Raw genomic sequence first — 16,376 nt, 5'->3', positions numbered from 1 at the left:
GTGTATTTCTGTCCTCAGCGGGGCGAGTCCAGAGTCTCCTCTGCCTCCCAGCGAGTCCTCTCTAATTATGTTTCCTCTGATTACAGCCTGTCTCCACCAAGCACAGAGGACCAGGGCACAGAGAAAGCACCCCTTTCATCCACAAACATATGTACACAGCGATCATATAAACTTCACGGTGCTTAAGAGGTAGTTATCTGTGGATAAGTCTCCAAATATGAAGGGTATCTATTTTAGGTTGGTTTTACCACCTTTATTTCATTCTCTTATTTTCACAGCTGCTTTGAGATGTTCAAATTAATCTGTTTCTTGTAAATGTTTCTTGTAATAAAAATAACTCTTCTATTTGACACACTGTGGTTGAATTGTCGTGTTTCTAATCTGGGCTGTAGCAGTGATTTGTCATCAAGTGAAAAAAGACGCTGAAATAGTTTGGTTATGTTCGAGTCGTTCAAGCACAATATACATTCTACAACTTTATGCTATCAGAGGTCTGCTCATATTTGTACTTTGGATTGTGTTGGTTTGCACTGAAAGCAACAGGTGACACTTTAAAGAACTACTTACACTTTTTTCTGTGCAGTTTAAGCCAGGAAAGACTCATCTTGACCCTCTTCTTTAAGCTCCCTTGAGTTGTCTCAGCTGCTTTGAAGGCAGGTTGAAATGTGTAAGACCAGATTGTGGACAACAGGCTAACAAAAACACTGTTACTTATCTTTTAAAAAAGTAACCCTAAATATTTGTGAAAATCCAGTATTTTCATTTTGAGGGACTCCTTAATGGGCTGAACTCTACAGATCCAGAAAGACTGCTGAAAGGTAAATCAACAATACAAGTTTAAATTAATAAGCAAACAGAGGCAGTTTTAAAAATTCTTTATTAATTTTTCTTATAATCAATGTTTGATACTTGAAGCAAGAATAATGAACAAAAATGCTGAGCAGACATGAGGCTTCATCCTGGTTCGTTTTTCATCTGGTTTTCTTTCTGGATATTCACACAACCTCCAACATAACAGTGATCCTTCTCCTCTCAGGATGCATTATGGCAAGGTGCAGGGAACACAGACAAGGGAAAACATTTAAAACCCACCTCCCACGCAAATACCCTCTTAAGCACAACCACAGAACAAGATGAAAAAAAAAAAAAGGAAATACAGAAAATATGGTCATGTTATTTACACAGCTTTCACACATTTCCTAGACCTTAATACAAACATACATCTATCTCTCAACTGCACATTTCTCAACCTACACAGTCCCTTTGGATCGCTACTCACTACTCCTCAAAACGTCACTCTCGTGCCAACAGTGCTGTAAAGAAATTATTCAAGACAGGGCAGTGGAATTTGCATCAAACCCATGTTTCTGTAGCACTGCAGATTTGCCGTCCCATCTTCAGAGACTTGTTGCTCATGATGCCACAGAAATCTAGTGCATTCCGTGCTGGCCTCTCATGTTTCTAATGATGATTTGACTACCCGTACCAAACTGGAAACAGTTGAATGTCAGGGGCACCAAAGTTTTTAAAAAACCTGACCAGAAAATGCTGCCTGTTAGATTGTGGGTTGCACTGGCAGGACTTTGAGATGTACCCCTTAGGGACTGACATACAGTATTGAAGAAAGCGGGTCCTTTAACACAGCGTTTTTACTAGCACCTCAAAGTGGTTTTAAATGTGGGCACCTATCAACTCTTCTTAACTACACAAATCTATCGCGCAACAGTCCCTACACACATCCATGGTCTCCTCTATGGCACTTTCAGGTCTTCAGTGGTAACAAATATTGAAGGCAAACAGACTAAACCATTACCCGTCTCTGCTTCCCAACTGGGAACAATTTGAAAACATCAGGAAGAACTTTTATCACAGCTGTCAGGTCAGGACAGCTCAGATTGAATATGTAAAAGGTTCCTTGACTTTGCTTTGACAACAGATTATGGTTATCAGGGAATTAATCTTTAAAAATCCAAGTAGTGGAAGTGCTAAGAGGGATATAAGCACAGCTGGGACAAGAAAAGCTAAAAGAAACAGTGAGGCAATAACCCGAATATTTAGTTAGTCCAAGTCCGAGTCAAATCTTGGACTTTCTAATTTTAGTTCCCCCCCAAAAGAAACAAAGCAAGATCTGTAGTGACAGTTACCCCAAAAGACTGGACATGAGGCACATATTCACACAATCCAGGTCTTTGAGATCCATCATGAAGAGACTGCAGCAATGTCAGGATTCATCACCTGATGGTGCTAATCATCACATTAACGTGTAGCTAGCTCTGTCCATTTCAAGTCACTTCCTAATTTTTTGTAAAGACAATTCAGATCTGAGATGGAACAGTATTCTGAGGAACAGTGACAAAAATAATCTCACTACACCTGACCGCACTTGGGTGTTGGATAAAAACCTGTGGATACTAAACACTGAGGTCACTGACAGAACCTCTCACAAAAACAAAGCAGGGCTGAGGTCCACAGAGTTGGTCTTTTCATGAGCAGCACAAAAATATCACAATGACTGCCCACCAGCATAACTGAGTCACTACAGCAGAGTTTTAACAAGAAGATGGACTTTAAAGATGTATTTTCCCCTGCTTTGAGAAGTGTGAATGAAATCAAGTTCTGGCGCTAAGCACACAGTTCATGTTTATAAGGAAAGATAGAAAGGAATGCATGTATACGTGGATCCCTGTCCACAATCAGAATGATGGAAGCTTCAGGAATGGCAAAAAGCAGGCGTTAATTTAGAGCAGCTTCAACACACACACACACACACACACACACCAGACTTTGCACTTCATCAAAGTCGGTGTGTTTTGTGTTGAGTGTGGCAGTTCAATGTCCTTTCAATCAAAATTTATTTCCTCCTTGTTTCAGAATTTTAAGAAGTAAGAAATCTGTGCAGACCAATGCAGTTTTCTAATTATTAATTGATCAAAGTCTTCCTGTTTCAATTTTAAATCTTTCCACAGAAGGACGAAGGAAATACTGTAAAGGAGGTGCTCACACAATGTCAAATTTGGCAACTTAATCATTTGGGAATAATAACGTGAGACACCTGGACTCACTCAAAAATAGAGACTACTGACACTGGAATTATCTTAGTTCTGTTTCTAAAATATTGAATATGTAAGACTGTTTGAGGCTGGTAGACAAAATAAAAAACAGACTGCCACACAACAAAGGAATAGAGTCCTTTGTCACAAAAAGCAAAATTTCAGCTAAATTTGACACTCATTCTTATTCCACCTGTGTTAAAGTAAGGGGCCGGGGCTGGCTGAGAAAAAGTTCATCTGGAATGTTGCTAGGGACCGTTGCTAGGCAGGCCTCAGGCGAAACACTGTCATTGAGAGAGGCAGTGACTGGTCCCACCCACCCCCAGCCAATGGAACGCCCTGAATTGTGTCGGGTTGAGTAAAGGGTCCCTAAATGGCGATTTTGGATATTTGCTCTTCAAGTTTGATGATTCGCTTCTCCTGACTGCTGACCAGGTCCTTTAGGGATTTGATTTCCTTTAAGATCTCCTCCAGCTTGGCTTCAGATTTCTGCGGGACAAACAAAAGACTAGTGAGACTTTTTGGCATGTACTGATTTCTGTTCTAATATTTCTATGACCAAGCATTCTGCAGCCAAACCCTATCTGACTCTGAAACTGTGTAAGCTGGCAGGGGCTGGTACTTTGGGGGTTAACATGTTTAACCAGCACTGGAGCCCAGTGGGCTGTGATTACAGAGCTGCACAGAGACACATGGGCTGGGTCCCAAGCTGGTGGCTGTGTTGTGGGTGAGGTGCAGTAGGACGCCCAGCAACAGGCATCCAGAGCAGCAGCAGACCCCTCAGTTTGTGGGTCAAAGAGAGGGTTGAACAACTTTTACAAACCACCCCGTGAACACAGCCAGCAATCTTCAGCACTTTGAACTGATACAGTTTGTCTGCATGACGCTGAGGCCACTGGAGACGAGAGGGGGGCATTGATGACTGAGACTGAGATGGGAGTCAAACGGACTCAGAAACAAACACACTTATAACTGTTTATTATTCTCACCATGAACTTGATACATTTGATTGTTAAACAGTTCCCCGTCATACATTACATACGACATCTGTGACATACTCAAGGGGTACAGCTCAACAGGAAAGTATTTGACCAAATATCAGCGGTACTTATCATTAAAAAGTAAATACTCACGATTGATGGAGTTGGGGAGGCAGACTTGTTGGCAGGGCTTGAGTTCTCTGAGTTCTTGGTCACCTTGCTGTCCAGTATGTTCTTCTTGACCACCCTGAATTCTCGGTTTTTGATCGGGACGTAGCCATTCTTCAGGGAAATGAGGATGGGGTCCCCGTTCTTGCCCTCGAACCACTCCTCAGCCTCCAGGGCAGGGTCTGGGCCAGCTGTGTCTGGGTACAAATCATCCTGGAAGAGGTCGGACTGAGAGGAAAGGACAGACAACTCATTTTACGACATGCTTCAGTGTGCATCCTGGGACTCTACAAACAGATCATAACTTATGTTGCTATATTTGATGTGATCACTTGAACAATGAACTCACCTTTCTGGGCACAGTCATCACGATGGGCTCACACTTTCTTTCATGAAGTTTGAAGAACCTGCCAACACACACAAAAAAAATCAAATGACCCAAAATTCAGCACAAAAACAAATTAAGCAGCAGTGTTTTCTTTGGATGTTTTAGAGTTGACCCTCCAAAGAGAGAGAGGGGATATCAGTGATTAACTTCTGCCACCTTGTGGTGAAGCTAGGAACTGCAGATTTCTACAGGTTGATTTAAAACTCCAAACAGACGCTGATGTCAGTGATCAACCATGCTTCTGATTACGCGTACCTCGCAATTTCACACTTGTTGACATCAAGGCCTCTCTTGGGCATGTAGCCCATGCCTCTCTGCGGCTCCTTGGAGGAGAAGGCGCTGAGAAAGTGAACGTATGGAGCCTCATCTGTGACTTCAAAGTAACGGATGGTGCTGTCACCCTGCCAGAGACAAGACAAAGGGATTTGTTTCAGTATTCAGTTGATTAAAGCTCGATTTTAATATTGAGTGATTGGAAGATAAGTTACCTTCCCACAGAGGTAAACAATGTTGCTGTCTGGGTCATAGAAGGGCAGCAGAACTCCGTTGCTAGTGTCCATCTCATGAACAGTCATGGGCTCCTCCATGTTTTGCTGAACAAAAAAAACAAAACAAAAAAAAGATTAAGTTTAACAAAAGATTAACAAAATTTTAGTGTTTATAAAAGTAAAAGCCTAAGAAGTGGCTGCCAAGAAAAGATTCAAAAATCCATTCTGTGAATGTAACAAAGAGAGCAAGTGTTTTAAGTTCTTTAGGGAACTAAGGAACATTTCCTGTATCATAAATGTTATGACACTGTGAAATGTGAGAATGCTGTGTTACTCACTGCGTTCCAGAGGATGAGCTGTCTTTCACTCATGCGACTGAAACCCGTGGAGAGGATGTTGCCATCGGAAAGGAAAATTGCCCGCATTGGTCGAGCACCTTCATGTGCTTTCTCCTTCTCCTGTGACAAAAAGTTTACAGGACAACACAAGACTTGAGACTGGATGCTGTATTTTTAGATTGAATCCATATTTACCGTAGTTTTGTTTGTTTCCATGACTGTCATTGTTGATTTTTTATTAATATATGCATTGACTTTCCACTGTTGTGACTTAAAGTTTAGTCCTTTTCTAAATGTGAAGGAGGCATAAATCCAGGGTAATAATCAGGTACGGCTGGCATTGCACAACACAATCAATCCCTTTTTCTCACACAAAGACACAAACTACTCATTACACTCCTTCTTTATGTAACATGTCCAACAAACAGCTAATAACTTATGCAATAAAGAAGAAAATGTCACATCAGCTCTGCCTCTGAAAAGTGCTTACAGCGATAACGGTCTCCTTCCTGGGGTCGATGACTCGGATGGATTTGTCTTTGCAGGAGGTGCAGATGAGGCTCCCGTTACGGTTCCAGCTCACATTGAAAATGACATCTGGGTGCATGTCGTCCAGGTTGATCATGGCCTCTCCTGTGCCTACATTCCAGATGATGATCTGGTTGTCGCAGCCTAAGACAGGGTAAGCAGGACATCATCACACAGAAGGAACACTCATTATTTTGTCTTTGAGATCCCTATCCATCCAAAGACTTGTCACTGCTTCAAGATTCAACAAACTCATTTTGAAAATTTCAAATTAAGGATCACGTTACCTGCACTGAGCAGGACGTTACGTGCTGTCGGATGCCACGTGATGATGCCAACGCGCTTGGAGTGGCCCTCCAAAACCACCACAGGTTCAGACAAGGAAGTGACGAGGCCATTCTCTGGGATCTGCCATACCTGTGGAGCACATGAACAGATCAGGAAACAGACAAAAATCCTTCTATTCCTTGTACTCTAAACATGCTTTCAAACATTTTAATGAGAAGGCAGCAACACCATCCTTAATAGAGTGTAACAGCTTCTGCCCTGAGCTGACTAAAAAGTGTGGTTACTTAAAGGAGCCTGAGGGGGGCAGCAGTTACCAGACAGAAGTTCATTGTGAGACCACAGCAAATTAAGTGACAGACATCAGCTAAATGTAGCAAGCAGTAGGATTTGATAACTTGAAGATGAATAACACATGCGTGGATCTGAATAACAAAACAATGACACTGAATAAACACGCAGTCTAAAGACAAAGAAATGAACTTGCTAAAGTCCCTTTTCATATGCTTGGCTAATCTAAGTGTATCCTGACCCAGGGAGGCTGCATGTGATGATAATGGAGTGACTGTTTTATCATCTTTCTCCTTGTTTTTGCATTGAGTTTTGATATGATGTACAGTATAGATAGTCATCATTATAAGCACACCTTCCTTTTATCCTGCAGGATCCATCCTGACACCGAGAGCACAGAGTTTATCATTGATACACTGGTTTTAGGGATGCACTATATTATCGGCACAATATTGGTATTGGCTGATAAAAGCCTAAAAACACGTTTATCGGTATCGGCAGACATGTTAATTTCTGCTGATAGGCACAGCCGATAAGGTGCTATTCAGTTAGGATTGTTATTATTTTCCATCTGAAAAATAAGCTCCTTGAATAAAATGTAGCACTTCATTTATTTGCACTGCAGAGCTCTGTGTCTGTCACCAGGTTGTTACAGTAGCTCTAAAATAATCAAATGCAACTTGGTTATGTTTAAAAATGCATTGTACATTTAAAGTTCATGTGATCTAAAGAAATTATTTTTCTGTATTTCAATACTGAATGTCTTGAGTTTTTTCTTATTTATGGTAAAATCAAATGTTTTTTGTCTTGTTTTATGTGTGTTTCTTAAACAAATAAGGCCGTCACAATAAGAGTAACATATAAATTCCAGTACAGGATAGACTTAGATTTCTTTACTGTGAAAAAAAACAAACAAACTTGTGATTATCAGTATCGGTATCGGCATATCGGATATCGGCAAAAATGCAATATCGTGCATTCTTTTGCTTTCTAAATATAATGCTGTCTAATCATCAACACGAAGACATTTTCTCTGTAGAACAAACAAATGAAAAACTTGTCATCACATCAGATAAAAAAGGCAGTTTTTGTGTCCAAGTTTTTCTCCTATTTCTGTTTTTACCACACATGGATAACATGCAGTGAGTCATAGCGATGTCTGCTATCATGAAATATTTTTGTGATGATTAAAATTGATTTGTAGTAAAAGAGAAATGTTCAGCCACGTCTATATCACGGGGCATCCCTCTTCCACTCTGCTGTATGAACCAGTTACACCTCCCTCTCCAACCTCATCTAAACCAAACATGACCAAAAGCCTGTACAGGCTGTGACCTTTCCTTCACAAAGGTTAAATGTGATGAAGAGAGGAACCATTGGTTCCTATTCCACACAGCTTATACTTCTGCAAACATGAAATGAATATCGCATTGATTCAGGGTTGAACAGGAAGTGGGGAGGACTTTCAGGTAAGTGGTGGCAGCAAACATTAACAGGCAGCACACTTATCTCAGCCTGTGTCGGGCCAAATATGGACATATGGAGGAAAGCACGGCTGCAGTCTCTGAAAAGTCGGTGACCTCAGCTCAATAAACAGCTAAATCATTCCCCAGCTCTGATTCCTGCAACACATACTGAGGCCTAATCTAATCCAGAGGGTGAGGTCTGCACCCATTCCTGTGTTACAACAGTCTGGCCTTTCGCAATCAAAGCGTGTTGCCTCCTGTCTCTCCTTTGCTCTTTAATGGGATGGTCTCTGCGTAATTGAAGCGGAGTTCCTATGTTGAAGGTGAGGAAAAACTTACCATCACTGTGCAGTCTTCAGAGCTGCTAGCGATGACCTGATCATTGTGTGGGCACCAGTCAATGTCTAACACGGGCCCTGTGTGGCCACACACTGTGGGGTTGGATTTGTCGATGCGGCCAGTCTGTAAAGACAAAGATCAACAAAACAGATTAACCAGATTAGTCTTGAGAAGATTGTCCCAGCTGGAGGAGAGAGCATGTTTTGAAACAGGACAATTACAGTTTAATCCTTGATCCCACCTGTGAAATTAAGAGTACTCTTTCTCTCCCACACACACATCAATAGACAGATGAAGGCACACCGAACTTTTGATAAACCAGGAAAGAAACACTACATTGACACAAACTTAAGGTGTACACAAAAGTTGAGATCAAAGCCAGCAAAAGCCTGATTTTCAGATGTCTGCAAATGACATGGTGTGTGATTTTCCTGTGGTGTGGAGTGTGTTGAAAGTGGGTTTGTCCAGTCGAAGCCGGGTGAGAGATTGTAGGTAATGAACATGTTTAATATTTGCGTCTAGAAGTCCTGTAGTGTAGGGGAGTCGAGCACACAGAGTGTAATGTCACGTGGAGCAAAGCCAATAAAGACGATAGCTGACTCAGTCGACTGACCAAAGAGGAAGTCAGAAATCTATCTGTAATACTCGTGGCGACTTTACTCACAACCAACTTGCACTGTTATGCATACAGCCCATATCCCCGTCATCTTCTCAACATTTACCATCATTTTTTTTACTTTTTTGTGCATTTTTTTTCTTATTTAAGAAGCTGAAAAACAACCATCACTACATTTCCCCGTTGGTCCGTCTTGTTTGTTTACACCAAAGTCACATTTTACTACATGAGATTTGGAATATTAAGCGTGAAGAAGCTGATACTCTGCTTAAGACTCAGTTAGTGTGTGACATCCCCTGGAGTGTACACCACACACTGTAAGATCAGAAGAGAGAGATCTTGGGTGATCCGTCTTTTGTTATCACCGAGTGTGTGCTCTCTCAATGTGTGAAGGTTTGAAGAATCCTGTAATGTGTGCCAGCCTTTAGATTAGTTTTAGCTGGTTATGGAACAGCCACAGTAATTAAAAAAAGTTATTAGTGGTGGTGACGTCATTATACAGTAGACACATGCCAACAGATGCTTAGTTTCTGCTGCTTCCTCTTTCTCTAACGAAAACCCTGAACCAAAACTTTAAACTGGGCCTTTTACATAACCCACAGCTAAGAGCCATATATTATGTTGGTGAAGCTGGCAAACATATTAGCAGAAACACAAATACAAATAATTTTTAACAATAATGTACTTTTTTTTTCCTCTTTGACCCCCTGAAAAAGGAATACGGGTGGTCTCAGGCCAACTAGTAACGTTAACGCATGCTGCTGTTGTACATGAGAATCTTCGACACACCTGAGTCTGTCTGGACTCACAGTACCACTGCAGAACTGAAGAGATGATGACACTAACTGTGGAAAGAGTCCTGCTACAGGCTGCAGCCTTATTTAAAGCATGATGGTATCTTTCATACTGAAAGGAAAAAGTCCCCTCACTGAAGAAGAATTTATCTCTAAACCATACTCAGTGCTGACTAAAAAACAAAACCTGAGTCAAAACAGACTGCATTAACAGACTGGATTCACAACAATAGTCTAAAGGTAAACATTAGAAATTGTTACCATCAGGGTATATGGTGAAATCCTGAGGCTAAATTCAATACCTTTTCAAGACTTTTTAAAAAACTTTTCAAAAAGTCTTAAAACCTTATCGCGACTTTAAGCTGTTGTTAGCAACTGATCTTTGACAGCTGTACTTTGCATTTTAACATGAATTGGGTAAGCTGAGAAGGAATAAAGCTTGAAAGAATAGATGGAACTAAAGGCTGGTTAATTGACATTCCCATTCCCACAACAAGTAACAGTTATTCAAGGCCAACTTGCAGAAAAAAAAACAAGAATTTATTTCATCATTGTCAAAATTTAGAACATGTGCTTAAGATTGAGTTATTTGCTTTTTTTCAGCGTTACATACGGATGGCTGCTAAACTACTGTACAAACTGAGTTTGTTGTCACATTAGCCTACGGATATGTTGGGCTGCTAGCGCTACATCGAGCCCGCGCCTCACAAAATTACAACTTTGCTTGTCGTCACGTTTCAAACAACAGCTCTATTTAACTGTATCGATAAATACCTAATCTTGTCGCGTTGTATCAAGTAAAAAGGTGATTTGAACAAACAAAATTTGTTCCAAAACAACTGAGATCAGGGGAGGCTTTCTCTAAATCGTAAGAATCCAAGATCCCTGGTCCTCAAAAGTCGGAGAAATTTTCTCAGGAGGCTTGAGGAACTCTTATGATCTAGAGTGAAATATTTTGAGATGCTAAAGCTTTCTCTAGATCCTCACACTGGTCTGTGATGAGTGTGACAAGCAGAATGAACGTCCAATCACCAGGTGTGGTTATTTTTGAAGGTTCAGACCCTGAAAACATTTTCCAACTAGATGGACTATTTCCGTGGCAGATATATGGAACTGTCTGTCTGGCGTGTCAGGTTAGTTTGTAACAGTCGCAATGAGGAAAATAAATTTCCATGGATACTTTTGGAGTCAAAGCTTGAATACTAATTAAATTTAATGCCTCATAACATTACAGTTAAGACTTTTTAATACTTTTTAAGGGCCTTAATTTTCCCACAACTGATTTATCAACTTTTAATACTTTTAAAGACCCCAGGGACACCTTGTACATGGTGTCTGGATCTCCTATGTATGGTGTAGACATCAAAAACAGGACAGTGAGCGCTGGCAGTATTCTTGTTTTCATTCACATTCAACAAACATAAGACAGAACAGCCAAAAGTCTCCATATTACTCAGACGTGCTGTGAGCCACCAGGAAAGTGTGCCATACTGGTCAGTGAGGGCTGTCTATAAAGACACAGCTTTCAAAAGGACAGAAGACGGTAAATTAAGTCCTGATGCAGCAAACTAAGTTCAGATTCTCCACAGAGGCCAAAAGAAAGAAGCTTCATGGCTAACAAATCCTGCTCATATCAACAGTTAACCTGTAGAAAGCCTGGATAAAACTAACCTGATGTTTAGCAGAGGCATACTACATCGAACAACGCCCCTAAGACTTGACAGCCGTACAAAATGACAGGTCACCCCTGTGGTTTGTGAAATAATCAAGCTTGTAACCAGTGTGGACTGTTCGTAGTTACCAGGCAGTCAGCTGACTGAGTCAGATTTAAGATGTGACACATACAACAAGTCAGACATAAAAGTCCAGTGTATGTGAGAATGCACTCAGTGTGTAGCGAGTGGTATGTAAAACATCGCATTATCTGGTCTCAGCTTCACTCTGATTACTGCAAACACCCTGAAATCTGCCCTGACTGTAAAGACAGCAGACTTTGACCCTGGTGTCAGAAGAGAACTATAAACCATCATCCTGTTGTAGATAACATTTAATACACCAGTGACTGTCTGTGCAGCGGGGTCATTCTCATTTAGTCAGATCAGAAAACACAGAGTAAAGTATCATAATGTAGGTGTGAAAATTCTGTACATTAATTCAAACTCTGGAAGAAGAGATTTCCACATATTTTATTTTGTTTGTTACAACTTTTTAGCAGGGATTCATGCAAACTGTTTTCACAACACTGACAGATCAAAAGTGTCATGAATCATGTTGAGTCTAGTCCGACACCACTGGTTACAGCAACGTCAACCAGATCTGTTATGTAAGAGAGATAAGTCTGTTTCAACATGAATTGGTGCTGTGCTGCTGCTACAGTGAGCTCTGTGCTCATAATGTTGGAACATTATCCAGACAGACTGAAACCACTGTGGTGCTTTCATGTTGAACTTCTTCAACTTTGCTTTACACAAACCAAACAGTGCAGGATCATTGACACAGACCTTGGAAATGAGAGAAGACTGTGGCCTTCATTATCACAGTTTACTGCAAGTGTGAGAAGATCTACACGTCAGCGCTAATGAAGGGTTGTTAAAAAGTTTGGCTTTTTATGCTCAAATTATATAAACAGGAAATTTCCGATGTAGAAATTCTTGTTTTTCTCACCTTGATGACGGAGCTCTCAAAGATTAGGATCACTTCTAGTAGTGTTCAAGACTTTACATTTAGGCTAGAGACACACTGGTTAAAAGACTGTTGATTAATTGGATCTTTTAATGGCATATTCTGATGCCTATGCTCATGAGGCTGATTATAAAACCAACAGACACATCTCTGGAAACTGTGGCCAGTCTTATCAGTGTGTCAAGAAATGCTAACTTCCCTAAAATGATCAGTTTTTTTCCAACCTAAACCACAGCTTATCAAATCTCAAACAGTGAGCAGCTAGTGTTCCATATATACTCTACTGTGGTGTACAGACTAATGTAAATTAGGGGTGGGAGAAAAAAAAATGCTGTATTGTATTATTGGGATTTTTTTGTTCAACAATTTTAGATGGTGATTTTTTTTTTGCTCAAAAATCTTTTTTTTTCTTTTTTCAAAATTTTAGTCCTTCATTTAAAGTCTTTGTTTATAACTTGGGTTGAAAACAAGTTGAGATGTCAGATCCCCTGAACAGATCTTAGACTTTTGGAGATAATGGCTCCTGATGAAGTCTGTAGACTTCATCATCATAGATTAACTTTATTACTTGGTCTGGTGTTGATAGAGCACACTAAAAATCGCATAAAATCTGAAATATCAAAGAATGTCCATTTAAATTGAATCAGCACCCCAAAAATCAAAAAAGATTTGGGAGGAAGGCATATCGTCAAAACCCTAATGCAAATTTAACATTACTTCATGTTCTGAAATCTGTAGCGATACTAAATGTCTTTTCTATTTTACATAGTGATACAAAATCCATCTAAAAGATGTTACTGGCTTGGTTAATCTATACATTTATAAACAAAAACAATGTGATATCAGCATTTTCTGTCTGCCACAGATGTGCTGGGATAACACATACGACTTGGAAAGAGACAATATGTGACGTTTTCTGGGGTGTCGACTGTTGACCCACTGACACTTGATTCAGGCCCTGGAGTGGGACCCTCTGATCTACCCCGCAGGGCAGAGAGGGACCAACAGTTCGTCCAGAGAGTCAGACGTTTTTCACATTCCACACCTTGACCCCAGGCAGCTCTGGTATGAGTATGACTAATGAGAGCAAGAGGGCCAGTCAGGTGTGAAATATTACACCCTTTGAGGTGTTCATTGTGTTTGTGTCCGATATGCATAATTAGAAATTCCAAGGTCTGAGGAGCAGACACAAGTAGCTCTCACATCAAGACTGTTTAAACATCTGATAACACACATACCTGCAGTTTGCATAGAGTTATATCCCTGTAAGTGTGAGCTCAGTCAGTCAACAGTTTAACTGAAATGATGACCCAACGTGCCCAAGGCAGCTTCTGACTCAAACCTCACTGCAAAGGGAGACTTTATGCCAAGCAGTACAGGTAAATGAACCTGTGGCAACTTGTTCCATATCCCTCTGTTTCTATCCGAGCAGAGGTGAGGCAGAGAAGTTTGCATCGACTTAAACACATGCTCTCCCTAAAGTGACATTCATTAAGACTGGCAAATACAATGTGTTTTATCCTTAATGGACACATACTGGACATGTATTCAAGGTCTTCACAGATAATGTTTTATTTCAAGGTCCCATGTTATGCTCCTTTTCTGCAGTTTAATATGGATCATTGATGTCTTCATAAAATGGTAGTGACATGTTTTGGTCCAAAAAGCCAATAAATCAAACACAGCAGCATTATTTCCAGGCTCTCATAGCTCCTCTGTTCAGAATGGTCTGATTTAGAGGGCGTGACCTTCATATGTAAATGAGCCACCGCTGATACCATCCGCTCTTCCGCGTCACTGAGCACGGTGCCATGGGCTCCGAGTGCACAATGTTTCGAAAACAGCAAAGCTCGTAACATTACAGGCTAAAACAACAGGCTAACCGCAGCTAAAGTTAGCATCCTGAAGCTAACACAGAGACAGAGGGCACTGAGGAATAGCATTGAGAATACTCACACTTCCAGGGTCCGAGATTGGTTGGCGTGTGCGCCTGGATTCACAACCAGTCTATTCGCTAGCCCTCTCTTGTACTGTCCAAAGTTTGAAAAGCAGTCGGCCGTGAAGTGACTAGCACACACATGCACAGTTTTACTAAGTGTAGCCGGCACATTTCCCTCATAAATTAACTCTAGCCACTCGGTCTTGTCTTCTTCCGAGATGGGAAGCTTGGGGATGGAGCTATGTGGCTGTTTACAGCCAACAATGGCGCAGCTCTTCAGGTTGGCATTCTGAACAGCAGCAGGGAGAGGAGTGGGCAGGGAGGGTGAGGTGAGGTGTGGGGGGTCTACTCCGGTGGACCAGTCAGACTTGCTCCTGATTGGTCAAAAAAAGGGAATCGCTGACATCAGCAAATCCCGGAAAGTCCAAACAGCTTGTTTTATGTCAGGATTTTACATTCACAAGCACTACTAAGTACAGGTTTTGTCCTTAAATATCACATTTTGTGGGCTGGGAGGAAAGCCGAAGACCCACAAATTTCACCAAAAGACTTAAAGTGATTTTTGCATAATATGGGACCTTTAAGCGTTTGCACCTTGCAGCCACACTTTGGAATTCCTATTCCAGAGACTTTTGAGATTAATGCAGAGACAAATCTATCTAAGCTTGAAAACTGACAATTCACAGGACTGCACTGCAGTGTGTAGCCTCCCGCGCCCCGATGCATGCAGGGGAAAGCGTGTGAGGAGAAGCGCTAATCCAGACTGATACGTCTTCAGTCACTCTGTACTTCACAAAACCCTGCAAAAACTTGCTGGTATTTAAACAGAAACTGAATTTCTGCAGCCACACTAAAACTCAGACCCTTTGAGTATTCTTTTTACTTAATCTTACTTTGTGCATCTTTAAAATTTATTTCACAGTTTTTTTTTATTTCATGAAATTTCATGCCACACCTAGTAAAGACTGGCTCAGACTTGTCCACTTCAGGTAACATGTTTTTGAGTCTCTTACCCTCGTTGTTTCTCTAGGATCACAACTTGAGGCTAAGTCACAGACTCGAGTCGTCTGTCGTATTCAAAAGTCTGATATCCTGACTATAGCAATAATTTATGGTGAAGGCATTTTAATGTTTTTTAACAGCTAGCAATTATTTTTTCCCTTTACTCCACATGATTAGTGTGTTAACCCAGCAACTTTCACATCTCAAAAAATAAGTAAATCTGAAGAAAAGACATCCAGGGACAGGATACCAACTCAGAGAGAACATCCTGATCAACTTTGTCCAGAGAGCAGGGAAAAAAGCATCGAGGACTACACCCACACTAGCAGCATGTAATGAAACTCAGCAGTGGAGTACCATACATGTCCATGACAACACTTTGGACATTTGTTTCCCTCCAGAGGAATGTCTGATGCCTAGAAAACAACCAGTTGCATAGCAACAAGTAAGCCTGCAGAAAATAAGAGTGAATCACTCAGAGATAAATACAAAGCACAACGCTGATACACACAAAAAAATGGACAACATTCCCTTAAGGCAAGAGACGACATTCTTTTCATTCACACAAAAAGCCTGCTCCCTTCCTTTCCTTGAAGTTCAACATGTGATTCACACATGCACACCACTGAGGGTCTGCATGCTGTCCACTGCTGCTCAAAGCTCCATGGAAATTTCCACTATTACAAGTCTGTGTGTGTGTGTGTGTGTGTGTGTGTGTGTGTGTGTGTGTGTGTGTGTGTGTGTGTGTGTGTGTGTGTGTGTGTGTGTGTATGTGTGTGTGTGTGTGTGTGTATGTGTGTGTACTTCACTGACCGAAACCTGTACTAATAAACAAACCTCAATCTGAACACAGCAATAAACAAAATTCACTGCATACAAAGATGTGTAAGTGACATGCTGTTAGTGGAGTATGGACTGTCAGTTACATGAAGGATCAGAAATTTTTTAATGGGTCTTCACATCTTCCTTTTCCACCAGTGTAAGCTGTGATGCAGTCACCTGTTAGCCAGAAACAATATCAG

The 16,376-nt window shown here is 40.9% G+C and overlaps 1 protein-coding gene across 1 annotated transcript in view; it reads right to left on the bottom strand.

Annotated features, from left to right (window-relative positions):
• Positions 1 to 858: 858 nt before the first annotated feature.
• Positions 859 to 16,376, bottom strand: part of coro1ca (coronin, actin binding protein, 1Ca) — a 32,854-nt gene continuing 17,336 nt past the window's right edge. Inside the window, exons 3-11 of the mRNA XM_074670205.1 lie at positions 8,322 to 8,444; positions 6,228 to 6,357; positions 5,903 to 6,084; positions 5,413 to 5,532; positions 5,075 to 5,179; positions 4,842 to 4,987; positions 4,548 to 4,605; positions 4,184 to 4,426; positions 859 to 3,539 (exon numbers count right to left, since the gene is read on the bottom strand). Coding sequence (XP_074526306.1) covers positions 3,420 to 3,539; positions 4,184 to 4,426; positions 4,548 to 4,605; positions 4,842 to 4,987; positions 5,075 to 5,179; positions 5,413 to 5,532; positions 5,903 to 6,084; positions 6,228 to 6,357; positions 8,322 to 8,444 — 1,227 coding nt within the window. The 3' untranslated portion in view covers positions 859 to 3,419. The remainder of the gene's footprint in view (positions 3,540 to 4,183; positions 4,427 to 4,547; positions 4,606 to 4,841; positions 4,988 to 5,074; positions 5,180 to 5,412; positions 5,533 to 5,902; positions 6,085 to 6,227; positions 6,358 to 8,321; positions 8,445 to 16,376) is intronic.

Source organism: Halichoeres trimaculatus, unplaced genomic scaffold (genome assembly GCF_033239565.1).
Source record: "Halichoeres trimaculatus isolate MK-OKI-2021-1 unplaced genomic scaffold, fHalTri1.1 fHalTri1_scaffold_5, whole genome shotgun sequence".
In the NCBI taxonomy this organism is placed as follows: domain Eukaryota; kingdom Metazoa; phylum Chordata; class Actinopteri; order Labriformes; family Labridae; genus Halichoeres; species Halichoeres trimaculatus.
Note: the sequence above shows the minus strand (reverse complement) of the source record. Positions and strands in the feature narration are given on the sequence as shown.